Here is a 13,747-nt window from a genome sequence, read left to right as displayed (position 1 = left end):
CCCCCCCCCCCCCGCGCGCCCCTCCCTCCCCGGTGCGGTGCCAGCCCTGTCACTGTTTGCCAAAGGCGTTTGTTGCTGCCCCTCCCGCTGCCAGCAGGGCTCCCAAGGGACAAAGAGGGGCACAGGAAAGGGTGCGGGTACCCAGACCTCCCTCCCCAAAGAAATCCCACGGGGATGTCAGCGCCAGCACTGCACAGCCGTGTGCTCACAGCCCGAGCGCTTGGGGGGGGCTGTGGCTGCCAACCCGGCCCCACGTTTGTCCCCATCCCAGCCCTGGGGGGGTCCCGGTGTCCCCGAGCAGTGCGAGCTGCTGGGTGGGCAGCACAGGAATCGTGCACAGCAGGGACAGCGAGTGGTGGGTGTGAGTGCCACCGCCATAGGGACCACGATGGCGTGGGGACCACGGTGCCACACCACGGGGACTGCAATGGCACGCCATGGGGGCCACCATGGCACAGGGAGCAGGGTGGCACAGCACAGTGGCACACTACTGGGACCGTGATGGCACGGGAACCATGATGGCACACCATGGGGACAGCGATATCACACACGATGGCACTGAGGAACCCCCCCCATCCCCAGCCCTCCCCACCCCATTGCCCCATCTGCCAACCCAATGCCACCCCACGTCCCTCCTGGTGACCCCACGCTGCGTTGTGGTGCTCAGGGCTCCAGCAATGGGACCAGGCCCTACTCCTCCCCACCCCCCCTGCCCCACGCTGGCTCCATATCCTGTTTACACACAGACCTGCCCCATGGGGGTGTCCCGTCCCCCCCCGGAGCACAGCAGCACCCAAAATATCACCGTGTCACCGAGGCGCAGCCCACACACACCTGCGGTTTCCCCCCATCCTTTGGGTGGCACACAGCTGGTGGGGAGGAGGGGGCTGGAGTTTGGAGGGGGTGGAAGCTGCAAACCCCCCCACGGGTGCAACCAGTCCAACCAGTCGCAGCTCCCAGCGAGCTGCAGGACGGGGGTGCGCAGCCCTTTATGTGGGAGTGGGGCGAGCGCAAACATCCCCCCACCCAAAACACCCCCAAGGACGGGCAGCCCCCCATTTCCCTGCTTCCCCCTGCACCCCACAACTTCGGGGCTTGGAGGCGACGCGGTGCCCAGAGCTCAGAGCAGAGCGGAGGGCGGAGCGCAGCCCCCCACCCTCAGAGCAGGAGGAGACCCCCTCCCTCACCCCCACGTCTCCCTGTTGGGTCGGTTCTTACCTCGCCCAGGGCTGCGGGGGGGCCATGGGCCGCGCGGTGCCCGCTGCTGCCGCAGCCCTAAGGCTGAGTCAACCCCAGCAGGGCAGGAACCTCCGCAGCCGGCGGTGCCAAAGCTGGGAGTGGAGCCAGAGGTGCGCAGCGGACGGGACTGGGCTGAACTGGGCTGAACTGGGAGGCGTCAGGTGGACGGGGAGGGGAATTCACCGAGAGCGGTTGGAGGTGGTGGAGGTGGGGGGCATCGCCGACACGATGGAGGAGCAGAGTTGAGTGGGGAGCCTCCACTGAGCCCCACCTGTGGGTTGTGCTGGGGGGGACTGGGAGGAGAGGGATGGGGAGACTGGAGTGTGGCAGCCCACTGCGCCAGCCCAAACGTGGAGCACTTTGGGGCCTGGGGGAGGTGAAGGATCGCCATCGATGGATGCACACACAGCCCCATGGATCCCATCCCATGGATCCCATCCCATGGATCCCACCCCCATGGATCCCACCCCCATGGATCCCACCCCTATAGATCCCATCCCATGGATCCACCCCACGGATCCCATCCCATGGATCCCACCCCCATGGATCCCACCCCTATAGATCCCATCCCATGGATCCCATCCCATGGATCCCACCCCCATGGATCCCATCCCATGGATCCCACCCCCATAGATCCCAACCCATGGGTCCCACCCCAGCCAGACCAGCCCCTCAAGACGCAGCCATCTGGCAGTGCTGCACCCCAGCCCCTCTTCTCACCCTGTGCCCCACTTTCCATGTTGGGGTGTGAGTGGGGGGGGGTGCAGAGCTCAACCCCACCAGCAAAGGGGGATTTATTTTTAGTGCTGTTTCTAAGGAAATGAGACTTCAGCAGCGGTCTGTCTGTGTGTCTGCGTGTCTGTTTGTGTGCTGCCCTCCCCTTCCTCTCCCCATGGGGTGCTCAGAGCTGTGCACACGTGTCCCCCCGCCCCCCCACCACCCCCCCCCCCCCCCAACCTCACTCCTTTTCCTGTGGGTACAGCAGAGATGCAGTGAGCACGGCCAGGTCTCTGCTGGGGCTCAGCAGCCCTCACTGCAGTGGATGGATGCACTGGGGTGATGAGTTTGCCAGGTCTCCAACCCGTGCTGGAGCTGAGCTCTGTTCACTGCAGTGACCACAGACAGTGCAGGCTGGGCATCCAGCACAGGAGCATCACCAGTGGGTGCTGGGCGTTGGATTCTGGGCTCTGGGTGAGATTCTGGGCTCTGGATATGGGATGCTGAGCACTTGGTATGGGATTCTGGGCTCTGGGCACTGGGTGCTGGCAGCCACCCCGCAGGCACCCAGAACAGGTTCTGCCTCATTTCTGCACCGGGTGCAGGGAGAGCGTGGGCAGAGCTGAGCCGGGTTTTGGGAGCAGATCCCAACCCCACAGCCACCCCACTGCCTCACATTCATCGTTCAGGTCTCAGTGCTCCCAGGGGGAAACGGAGGCAGGGAGCACAGAGCAGCTCATAGGTTGGACACCATGGGGACCCCCAGGAAGGGCTGGGGGGGCATGGAAGGAAACGGAGGCTTTGAAGGTGGCTGCAGAGGATGGGCATGCGGGGATGGAGCCGTGCACACCCAGGTGGGGGATCTCAGTGCATTTTTAGCTGCTGCTCTGGCCCTGAAGGGGCTCTGCTCCCCTCACGTGGGGCCATCGCGGGTGGTTTGGGGAAGGAACGGGCTGAGCTGCAGGAGCATCCTCACAGCTCGGGGCGGCTCTGCAGCTCCGCAGCTTGTGGAGGCCTGGCACAAAAGCCCTGGCACGGCAGCTGGTTCTGCCTGCACTGCAGCAAAGCCTTCCTGCTCTGCAGCAATCGGCTCCCAGCGCCAGCCCTGCTGCTCCCAAACCTCCCTGCACCGCAGGGCTGTGATTGCTGCCGCCGGCACGGGCAGCTCCGCGGGATGGAGGACGCCGTGCTCCCCCGGCGCAGCTCCTCGTGGTGCCTTCGGGTCGGAGCTGAGCTCGCCCAGGGGGCAGCGTGGCCTCTTCTGAAAGAGAAAAACCTCGGCAGCGAGAGAGGCGCATGGAGACATCCACAGAAGTTTATTTCCCCTACCATCAGGATTATGAAACCACAGAAGCAGAGTTTAAATATTTACAAAGTAATCCAGCGCCCCACAGAGATCAAGGGAACAAAGGAAGGGGAGATGGAGGGATGGTCCCTGCCGAAGAGCGGCAGCAAAGCCACGGAGCTCTGCAGCGGGGGGGGGGAGAGGAAAACTGGAAGGAAAGGGACAGAGCCAACCTTTGTGGCTGAGGGATGGGGGCGCAGCGAAGAGCAGGCAGGGAGATGGGGCACGGTGAGGGATGCACAGCCCTTGTCTGCTTGCCCCTCTGTCACCTCCCAGCCCTGGGGACACAGCAGTGGGTCTGCCTGCACTCACACGGCTTTATGTCACACCAGCAATGTGCTAAAGCAGGAAATGTGAGAGTCCAGCACCGTGCCCACATCCCAGCCTGCAGGCCACGTTCTGTCCCTTCCCTTCCATGGGCAAAGATGGCTCTGTGCGCTCGGTGAGGGCTGGGGCAGCTCTGTGGGACCTCTGCTTCATCTCAGCCCAACAGACCGCAGGGCTCTGCTGCTGCTGCTGCAGGAGAAAAGTCTCTGTTCAAAACTCAGATTTGGTACAAAAGCACTGGGAATGGCACTGGACGTTGTCAAGGATCCCAGAGCGGGGATCCCAGCCTCCCCCAGCAGCTCCTCAGCTTTGGCAATGCTCGTACAGCTTATCTCTAACGCACGGGGACGCGGCCCTGTGAGTCTCTAGGTTATTGCTACTGCATCAGATGGGTTGGTTGGCTTCAGCCCACGGCTCCTGGCACGTCCTTGGAGGGTCTCAGACTTCCATTCAGAATTGGGGCACGCTGGCACTCATCTCTCCCATCCACCTGGGGCACATCGGCCCACAGCCAGGCAGGGCAGCTCAGCAAGGCTCCACGCTTCCCTCGTCAGGTTCTCTCCGATGGAGATCTCGGCCCTGCAGCCCGCTCTGCACTGGGCAGGAGGTGACAGAGCACAGAGACAGCATCAATTCCGGGTGGGGGGACGTGGGGGTGGGCGCTGAGGTCTGCACAGCGCCAGCAGGAGGTGACACAGACAGCTGGGGGGCATGGAGAAGGGAGGGGAGCGAGGAGATGTTGAAACAGGACCATGGGAGAGGAGGAAATACAGAGACGGCCAAGGGGAGACCCTGTGCAGCTGGGGAGCAAAGAGGGGGAAGCAGGGGGGAGGCACAGAAGGAGCCAGCAGGGACCTGGAGAGGGCTTTAATGTCAGGGTGACACAGGGGTGGCGTGCAGACAAGAAGAGCCACGGGCACTTGAGACTGAAATGCAGCACACAGTGGAGTACAGAGCTGGCCGATGAGACACGTGGGGAAAAGCAAACCTCCCTCTGCCATCAGAGGGATCTGATGATGGCACATCACCTCCAGCAACACCTGCAGAAAGCAGCCTGGCTGCCGGCCCCACAGAAAGCAGCACAAGGCCAGCGCCTCAGAGATCCCGCACCCAAACCCCCTCAGCTCAGCGCTCCCATCCCCCAGCACTGCCTGAGCCGGGGCACAGGAGGGCCATCAGATCCCAGCACCGTGAGAACAGCATTCCTCACACCCAAGCCAGTCCTGTGAAGTTTTACCCCAAGCTGCTGTGCAAAACGCACCGCTGAGAGCCCTCCTGCTCCCAGAGGAAAACCAGTGCCCTGCTTGCTGCTGCAAAGCCCAAGAAGAGCAGCCTGCCTGCCAGGCCCTCTGCCTCCCCTTACATCTCCAGCTCAGGGCTCAGGTGCTGCTCTGGAGGCATGGATGCCATCACAGCCCTACACGAAGCCTTCTGGCCCAGCAGCACCCACCCGCTGCCACCTCTGCAGGCAGGGATTTGGTGACATGCAAAGCATGGAGGCTCAAAGGAAAGTGAAGGAGCTCGTGAGAAGCGCAGTGACAACTTCAGGCACTCAGAGCACCAGGAGAAGCAGGGAAGCTGTATTTTCTCTGGCAGAAGCTAAAAGGGATTTGGCAGCAGACTCCCAGCTCTGCAACGTGCTGCTGAAAGCGTGCAGGCTGCTACGAGCCGTACCCAAGCCGGTCCATCTACTTTCCTGCTTTTCTGGGCTCACCAGCAGGACCAGATGGATCTGCTCTGCCACAGAGCGATCCTCCTCAGGGTGCTGAGCCACCAACACCTTTCTATCACTGCTGGGGACTGGCAGCACGTGCTGTGGCAATGCACACCCCCAGCAGGAGCCCCAAACCTCCTCTCCAAACCTTGTGCTAAGGGAGAGTCGTGCAAGAGGGACGCAGCCCCTCCTCGGAGGCTGGAAATCTAAGGAAGCATCTGATGAAGTGCAGCAGGAGGAAGGAAGAGGGGATGGGAGGAGGTGAAACCACTGGCGTTCCTGAACCAGCAGGCGGGGTTTGCCTTGAGGCTCTGCCTGGGCTGAAAGCAAAGGTGCCCACACCTCTCCTTTCCCAACTGCCAAATCGCAGAGGGACCAAATTCAAGAAGTCAGGAGGCTTCGGGAGCCCGGCACTGAGACACAGCAGAGACAGAACAGAAACAGGAGGGTAAGGAGGCAGTTCCAGGAAACGAGGATGGGCTGTGACAGTGGAGTGGGACTGCAGCCTTCCCAGGGCAATGCTGTGCCCGCCTCACTGAGCCAAGCATCGCAGTTCCCTCCTTCGTGTGCCCACGGGATGGGAGCTCACAGCTGTTATCACCGCAGGTGAAGCGTCAGAACGACCGTCAGGATGGCGCCCAGGAAGAGGACAAAGGGAAGCCAGGTCTTCACAAATCCCCCTATGCTGCAAGACAAAAAGGAAAGGGAAAAAGGAGAGGATTTTAAGTCAGCAGAGGAATAAAGGAGGGACAAAAAGAAGCAACGACAGATGGAGAAATCGGAGGGAGACAAATCCTTATCACTGCTGCCATCGATGGGGATCACGTCCAAATCTTGATATGACACGGGGTCCCCAAAGAACTGTGCCATGAGCCACGGGGCTGAGCTCTGCCTGCAGCACTGATGCCACTCACAGTCCAGCAGTGTCACATCTGTGCAGTCACACAGTGCAGTGCCACTGCAGCCAGTCTCTCTGATGGGGCTGTTGGTGCACTCAGCTGGCACAGCAGGGAGCACAGCTGGAGCTGCTGTCTGAGAACAGGCTGGACCCAGCAGAAAGGCAGCAGTGCAAAAACGGCACGCAGGGCAGCTCTCACAGAACCTCCAGGCCCAAGGAGTTGAAATGGAGACCAAGTGCCCATCCTTTATAACAAGGAAAGCTCAGGATTTCCCTCTCCGCTCAAGTTGGAAATCAGACCAGTTCTAATGCAAACAAGATTCAAGAGGGAAAGGAAACCAGTGACCCTTGGAGACAAGCCATCCTGTGACCTTCTGTTCTGACCTACCCCAGCCAAAAGACAACATGAGGGAAGATCTGCTCGCATCTCCCAAATTCCTGGCACCCTGAATTATTTGTTAGAGGCAGAATTTTGGGAACAGCGTTCAGTGCAAGCCAGCAAACACTCCTGGTTCTTCCCCTAAGGAGCAGTAGCAGGCAGTGATGGCACAGGACCTCTCACCCGTGTGTTGGATGGAGGGGGAGAGATGCTCCTCCTTTCCCAAGGGAAAGGCTGAAGCTCTGAAGGGACAGAAGAATGAAAGAAGATTCGGCTGCCTGCTGAATCCTGTCTGCTCCTCGGCTCACCTTACGTACTTCCCATAGAGGAGCGAGAAGAAGCAGAGTTTGACCATGTTCCAGGAGGTGCTGTTGTCGTATCTCATCAAGTTTAAGGCCAGAGCCACGTGAGAATGGCAGTTATCACAGCAAAGGTTGTGCTGGAACACAGAAAGGAGCGTTAGAATCGCTGTCCTTGGGGCTCCCTGCTCCACGCTCTGCACAGCCCCCCACGCAGAGGGCAGCAACCAGAGCCGCTCGCAGGCCGCACCATTCGGTGCTTGTACTCCTCCGAGGCGTCGTGCACAGCCGTGTCCCACGCATTGGGGCTGCTGGAGTAAACTTTGCCAGGATCCAGCTTCCAGTACCTGCAAAGACAAGAACGGATCAGAGCCCTTCGCTGCTCCTTCTCAACAGGCTCACAAAGCCCAGGAGCCTCAACTCCACCCCACAGAACGGTGACGAGACGCAAGCGATGGCACTTTGTCAGCACAGCACAGGCTGCCATCACAACCTTTGGGTGTTTCAGCACTTACTTCACTGGCTTCCCAAACGCCATGTTGTCTTCCTGCAAGGAAAGGGAGAAGGCTCTCATGAGGACGATGCTGTGCTGCATTCGTGGCTCAACACCCCCACAAAGTGAAATCCCCCAGCAATCTCAGGATGCCAACACAACTGCAAAAGGATTTAGGCCCAAAATTCCCACAGACTACGAGGTTCTTTCCTCCTGCCCACAAACCAAACCAGCCTCTGTTTGCCTGATCCTCCCACGCTGCACCAACAACCCACAGAGCGATGGCAAAGATGAGAGACATCCAACAGCACTGCTGTGCACAACACAGGGGGTGGCTCAAAGCTCACTGAGATGCAGACCAAGCCCAGATTTTGGCTTAAGCACCAGGAGCCACCTTGTACTCACTGAGACAAAATACGGCCCCGCAAAGTCCCGAATGACTCCCGTCGACGTGCAGATGCCCATATGGCCAATGATGGGGAAAAGCCACCTACAGAGGGAAAGGGTGAAGCGTCAGGCTGAGAGTCTGCCCCCAAAGCACAGCACTGTGCTGCCAGGAGCGGCCACGCAACAGACAGCACGGGGCAGACAGGCAGGGTTGGTGCATGAGGCAGCCAGGAGGTGACAGCAGGGGAACCAGTGCCAGGTGGAGATGCAGGAGTGTGCAAACAGAGTAGGAGCACACAGGGGACACCTGGAGCCGTGCTGCCCTGACAAGCAGACCCAGGGTTGGCTCTTCCATAGGGCGCTCAGGCTCCGTGCTTTACCAGCTCTGTGTTCCCACGTAAAAGGGTCGCATCCAGAAGAAGCAGTCCTGGGATAAACCTGGACTTTTTGCTCTGACAAACAAGGGATAAAAAGGTCATCCTGCCCAGCTGCCACACTGCAGCCTTTCACTGCAAACCAGATGTTGGCACCGCAGGTAGGAAATGAGCTTCTTGGTGTTCCCTCATCCCTAAATGCTCCCCTTGTTTCAAAGGCTTCTCCTCGCCCCCACTACTCACAGAGAGCAGCAGGTCTGAATCCCAGCCCATCCATGGTCACAGTGTAACATCACCGTGCTGTCCCACAACTGCAGCCTTCCCAGCTCTGCTCACCTCTCCCATTCTCACTCATTTCCCCACACAAGGCTGTGCCCAGTAACATCTCAGATGGCATCGCAGCAAGGCTACACAGGAACAAACCACGGCTCAATAAGAGAGATCCTAAAGTGACCAAAACGAGGAGACAAACCACACGTGCTGATAAGCACAGCTGAGATAAACTGCACACAGCTCTCATCGATAACATCGCCCCACAGCACGGAGGATCTGCAATGTTCCACCTTCTGCACTCGTGCCACTTTTCCCTCTCCTCTGCCTTTCCCAGCACAAAGCAGACAGGCATTTCCCAGTCTGCACAGAGCAGGTTCTGTCAGCCAGGAGGAGCGCAGCGCTGTCACAGCACTGCCACCTTCAAAGGCGCAGACGTTCCTCCCTTTTGTTTCCCATTCTCCTCTCAGCGCTGCCTACCTTCCGAGCTTCCCAATCCGAGGATGACAGGAAATGTCAGAGGGAGACAATTGGAGCAATTATGCAATCTAAAGAGAGATTCTGCCAAACAACAACGCTGGGATTTCCGCTGCGGAACAAAACCGACAGGAAGATGCCACAGCTTCCCTGGGGAAGGAACCCACGGGCAGATACGGAGACCCGAAAGCGGGGCAGAGGAGCTCCGAGCGCCCGGCGGGGGAGGGGAGGAAAGGGGCAAGAAGGCGAAAGCGGCGTGAAATCCTCCAGCACTGGAAGCGCCGTTCCCGACCCGCTCCACGTCTTCCTCCCGCCCCGCAGCCCGGCCCAGCAGCGCTCCTCATTGGAGGGCGAGGCGGACGGGGAGCAGCCCTCGGCGCGGCCCGGAGCCGCACGGCGCGGCCTCGCCCGTTCCCGTGCCCCGTTGCCGCACGGCGGAGCGCAGCCGTCAGCCCCGGACCGCCAGGAGCCGCCGGCCCTCCCGCCCCGCACAGCGCATTGCCGCAACGACAGCCCCGGGCCGGCCCGCTGCTCCCGCTGCCGCTCCTGCCGCCCGGCCCCGCACTCACGTCAGCACGGGGATGGGCGTCCACACCACGCAGTACGGGAAGCGGCCGCGCTCCGCGTCCAGCCCAGCCCCGCCGCCGCCATTGAACTGCTTCATCTTTGCCTCCGCTTCCGCCATCACCTGGGCCCGCCCCCCCAGCCGGGCCGTCGTGGTGATGACGTCACTTCCTGGAGACCGCGGCGGCTTCCGGTTGCGGCTGGTAACCAGGAAGTGGGAGAGGCCCGGAGGCCGCGTGGGCGGGCGGGGCTCGGGGAGCGGCGGCGTTAGGAGGCGGGAGGGCGCGGGGCTTCGCTTCGCGGGCACGGGAAGCGATGGCCGCGGCGCTTTATCGCCCCTGACGCCTACCGTGTGCGGCCACAGGGCCCGCGGCCCTCCCGCTGTCCGTCCAGCCCTTGGCCGTCCCCTCTGGTACCTGGGAGAGAGCAGGAGGACGCGAGGAGTGACAGCATTTACAAATGAAGCAGCGGCTTACGAAAAATAACAATTGCTTTATTAGGAAGTTTAATTAAACTACAGGAAGGAGCCGAGAAGGAAGGTGTTCCGGGTTACCAGCCTCACGACGCAGAAGGAGAGGGCAGGGATGGGATGCTGTGCCGATGGGACGCGTCCAGGCCCCCCGCTCCTCTTCAGATCCTGCCCTGCTCCTCGTGGAAGCCGCTCATTTCCTCCTGTGGAGGTGCTGAGCTGCAGTTCCGTGGCTCCCAGGCCCAGCTGTGAGCTCAGGCAGAACGGTGTGAATAAAACTGCCTCCCCCCCATCCAGCACGTTGTCGTGTGCCTCCTCCGTGGAGGCACTGCGGAGCTGAGCACAGCGCTCACAGAGGAGCTGGTTTTTGTTACCCACAGCCCAGCGCCGGCAGCAAGCAGAGCCAGGTTCCCAGCAGTCATCATGAGGTCACGGCCTTCACATAACAGTCCCATTTTTTCTTGTAACCCCTCTCCTTCATCAAGTAATTCTCGCATCGCTACTTCATGCACTCTGCTTCCCAGCACCTGACTTAGCTCAAAAATTGAGCTGAGCCCAGCCTTTCACGTTTGTCAGCACATTCTCCCCAGCAGCAGCACTCCAGGGACAGAACAGCGCTTATGTGCTCACACCATTTTAGCTGAGTGAAGCTTTCAGCGTGAAAGCCCAAGAGCTCAGGATCCTCTACCCCAGGAGAGGCAATCAGGGGGCACCATTCAGGATCTGCCGCTGCAGCAGCAGAAAGCATTGGCTAACAGCCTGGTTGAGAGGCGGCCTTCCTGCCTTCCATACACACTAATGTCACACACGTACTCAGGCTTCAACTCAACTAGCTCAGTGGTGCACTGCAATCTACGTTTTCTCACCTCTACCAAGCCCTCAGGAGATCATCTACCATTAGTCCCCAGTCTAGAGCACATTTTGGAGCAGAGCTTTCCAGCAGGGAAGGCGTCAGCAGAGCCACCCACCCCAGTGCTTGCAGGGAACAGCTCAAGTCGAGCTGCAGTGCAGCACTGGCTCAGCATGACCTGTCACTGCATCAGAGCTGATCAAGGGCCTGAGCCCAGGCTCATAATCTCACGGTGAAGGGATTCACAAAACAGTCCAGGTCCAAAAGAGGGAAAGCAAAGGAGAAACAGACACAGCGGAGAGCAAAGCCACGCCTCGTGCTTTGGTTTCTGAAAGACGCTTCCTGTGTTGGCACTTTGGGTAGAAGATACACACGGAGGTTCTGTGTGTTCCTCTGAACGCCTTTTGTTCTACAAAGAAAAATATTGGCATTGATCTGCTCCAAGCTCACGTAAGTACCAGAGATTGCTGAAAGCCATGAAACGGGCCCAACATCCACATCAGCTATCGCGGCCTGGCACGTCTCTCAGGTCAGACAATGGATTTGCTCTTCCTGCTCGCGGCTCGCAGGCTGCTAAGCAGCGTATCACCACGGACCAGTTCTCTTGGCAGAGCCACACAGGAGGGACAGCACTGACAGCCTCCATGGGACGCCGCGTATCCGCACAGTGCTGCCGCACACCTTCCCTCCAGGCAGGGGCCGTCTCAGGCAGCCCGGTTTATTGCCTCTCAAACCAAATGCGGGAGGGCAAATCCAACGGCTGGAGCACAGAACGGCATTTTCCCCAGGCTGGATTTAAAAAAAAATAAAGAAAGAAAATCAATACATCACTCCTGTGCTGCACAGCTTTCTTTGTGCTCATCAGGCTAGCAGAAGGGCTCTCCATCCCCAGCACTGCACTGGCAGAAAATGGGTGAGCAGTAGCTGACAGCAGGGTCTTCCTAGTGACAACTGGAAAGCTGCTGCTGTTGTTCTGCTATTGATCTAAGCAGAATACAAAACACCTGAAGTCAGCAGGGAAAAATAGCTGCAGTTGGAAAAGAAACTGTAGGGGGGTGGGGAGCAGGGGTAGAGCAGGTAAGAAGTTTTCCATGCATAAAATTAACAGCCAGGCATTTTATTGCAGCTATCTTGCCCAGCTACAATAGTGGATTAACGTAGGGAGCAGGAACGCTGCCACCATTGTTTCTGCAGTCTCTCATTTGATGAGAAACAAAAGGTTTCACTCCCATTCCTGCCAGCAATTTGCCACCAGTGGCTCCTCTCCTGTTGTCAGCAAGGAAGCAGCTCTACCTCCTGTGGGCCCAAGATGTCCTCACGACAGCAATCTTTGCCTGCTTACTGCAGGCACCAGCGTGACACTCGCACCCTGGAGACACAGAGCATCCCTGAGAGCGTGGAAGGAGGAGCTCAGACCCCTCACCACCCTGGGCTCACCCCAGGGCACGCCATCACTGCCGCAGCCCGGCCCTGGCTTACCTCCCCTCTCTACCCTGGCTCATCTCTGAGCCTGAGAGAAGCAGGCACCCAGCCAGCTCTCGTTCAGCAAGCAGCTTCCTTGGGAACCTTCCCTGTTGTGACAGCTCAAACATTGCAGGGACTGCCAGGACCAAACCACTCAAGGAAGAGATCCCCTCCCCCTTCTGACATTGACAACCGCAGCAGCAGCAGGCGACACCGCGTGCAGGAGCCTATTTAAAATGTCACCCAGACACGGGCTGATGGAGGGCACCAAGGCGTCCTCCCCCCGCCCCGGAGGTGATGCTGGGGTGGGTTGCTCGGTGTTTTTGTTGTTCCTCTCCTGTGGTCTGTGCCTGCTGCAATTTGACAGTCTCTAATCGCTCAGCGTGAACCAGAAATGTCACTCTCATCTGTATTGATGATGGTGCTACTCACCAGCATGAGAACACACACAGCTTCAGCCACCCACCCCAAAAGCACTCCTCTAAGCCATCTCGCCCCTCAGCTTTAACCCTCAGGTCTTTTCTGCCTCCCTGTCACTTGAAAGCTGCATTTTCCTCCTCCCTCCCTCCCTCCCAGACGCAGCCAGTCTACAGGGCAACTTTCATGTTTAAAGGGAAAACCAGCAGCTTCTCAGGGACACAGGGTGGGAGAGCTCTAAGAGCCAAGCACAGGTCACAGTGATTTCTCAGCTGTGAAATCACAAAAAAAAAACCCTCACCTTTCCTCCTCACCTTCCCTAGAGGGGTCGCCCATCAGCCTCACCTCCTGCAGCAACAAGGCCTGAACAAGGCACAAGGAGCATAGCATGCAGAGGACTTAATGGCAGCAGGCAGTTCTCTGACATCCTGCTCCCATTTTGCTCAGAGACGAGAGCCATCTTGAGCCCTTTGCAGACTTGTTCCTGGCACTGCAAGCAGTCACAACACAACAGTGAGCTCATCCACACGGCCGCCGTTCCGCTCCCCCTCCAGCCCAATCTTCTGACTCGAGTTACAAATGAAACCCATTTTCTAGCTCCTTCTTGCCATTTCCACCCACAATTCAACCACACGGCTTCCCCTTCCATGCTTCCTCTTTGTCCAACCATTCAGGCCAAGAGCTGACCTAATTAGCTGATTGCCAATTCCAGCTGTGGATGCGCACTGCTTTGTTAGAGCAGAGCCAGCTTTTAAAGTCCTAATTTTTATCAGACAGGATTGGAAATGAAGAGGCCTGAAAAGGCCTTCAGCTGAAAGGTGTCTAACAGGAATGTCTGAGAGAAGAGTTCAAATGGATTCTGCAAATAGCAGACCGGCTCTCTAACTCAAGGCCCAGCACCACGCTCGGAGGGCAGGGAAGTATCTGGGAGGCTCTGCAGCAGGTGCTGAGTGCCAGATGCTTTGAAGCGTATTGCTCAAGTGCTCCAGAGACCAGCACTGCTGCACACAGCTGCGGGCGCCCCATCCCGAGGTGCTCAGGGCCACGGATGGGACGCAGGGCAG

At 59.0% G+C, this 13,747-nt stretch overlaps 1 protein-coding gene across 5 annotated transcripts; it reads right to left on the bottom strand.

The window, feature by feature from the left end:
• Positions 1-3,255: 3,255 nt before the first annotated feature.
• Positions 3,256-9,617, bottom strand: TMEM222 (transmembrane protein 222). Of its 5 annotated transcripts, none has more exons than XM_042885623.1 (8): positions 9,489-9,576; positions 8,509-9,031; positions 8,106-8,250; positions 7,817-7,901; positions 7,434-7,465; positions 7,169-7,265; positions 6,928-7,058; positions 3,256-6,027 (listed from the first exon to the last, which is right to left on the bottom strand). In XM_042885623.1, exons 2-8 carry the CDS (start codon positions 8,795-8,797, stop codon positions 5,940-5,942), a joined length of 867 nt encoding a protein of 288 aa, XP_042741557.1. In that variant the 5' UTR covers positions 8,798-9,031; positions 9,489-9,576; the 3' UTR covers positions 3,256-5,939. The 5 variants fall into 5 exon arrangements, with proteins under 5 accessions (XP_042741557.1, XP_042741558.1, XP_042741556.1 ...); XM_042885624.1 differs by lacking the exon at positions 9,489-9,576 and having other exon boundaries at positions 8,509-8,616; positions 8,923-9,237; XM_042885622.1 differs by lacking the exon at positions 9,489-9,576 and having other exon boundaries at positions 8,509-9,237.
• Positions 9,618-13,747: the final 4,130 nt, after the last annotated feature.

The sequence above is a fragment of the Lagopus leucura genome, unplaced genomic scaffold (genome assembly GCF_019238085.1).
Source record: "Lagopus leucura isolate 7727_CA_CO unplaced genomic scaffold, USGS_WTPT01 Super-Scaffold_100051, whole genome shotgun sequence".
Lineage (NCBI taxonomy): Eukaryota > Metazoa > Chordata > Aves > Galliformes > Phasianidae > Lagopus > Lagopus leucura.
The sequence above is the reverse complement of the archived record's forward strand: the minus strand, read 5'-3'. Positions and strand labels throughout refer to the sequence as shown.

What these genes read in the sequence shown, in the direction of transcription:
- TMEM222 (XM_042885623.1), bottom strand. Translation starts at nt 8,797, where the DNA reads ATGCCTGTCTGCTTTGTGCTGGGAAAGGCAGAGGAGAGGGAAAAGTGG. An exon ending in TCAGGGCAGCACGGCTCCAG is followed by an intron (nt 7,902 to 8,105) that starts GTGTCCCCTGTG and finishes TTCCCTCTGTAG; the next exon opens with GTGGCTTTTCCCCATCATTG. An exon ending in AGGAGTACAAGCACCGAATG is followed by an intron (nt 7,059 to 7,168) that starts GTGCGGCCTGCG and finishes TCTGTGTTCCAG; the next exon opens with CACAACCTTTGCTGTGATAA.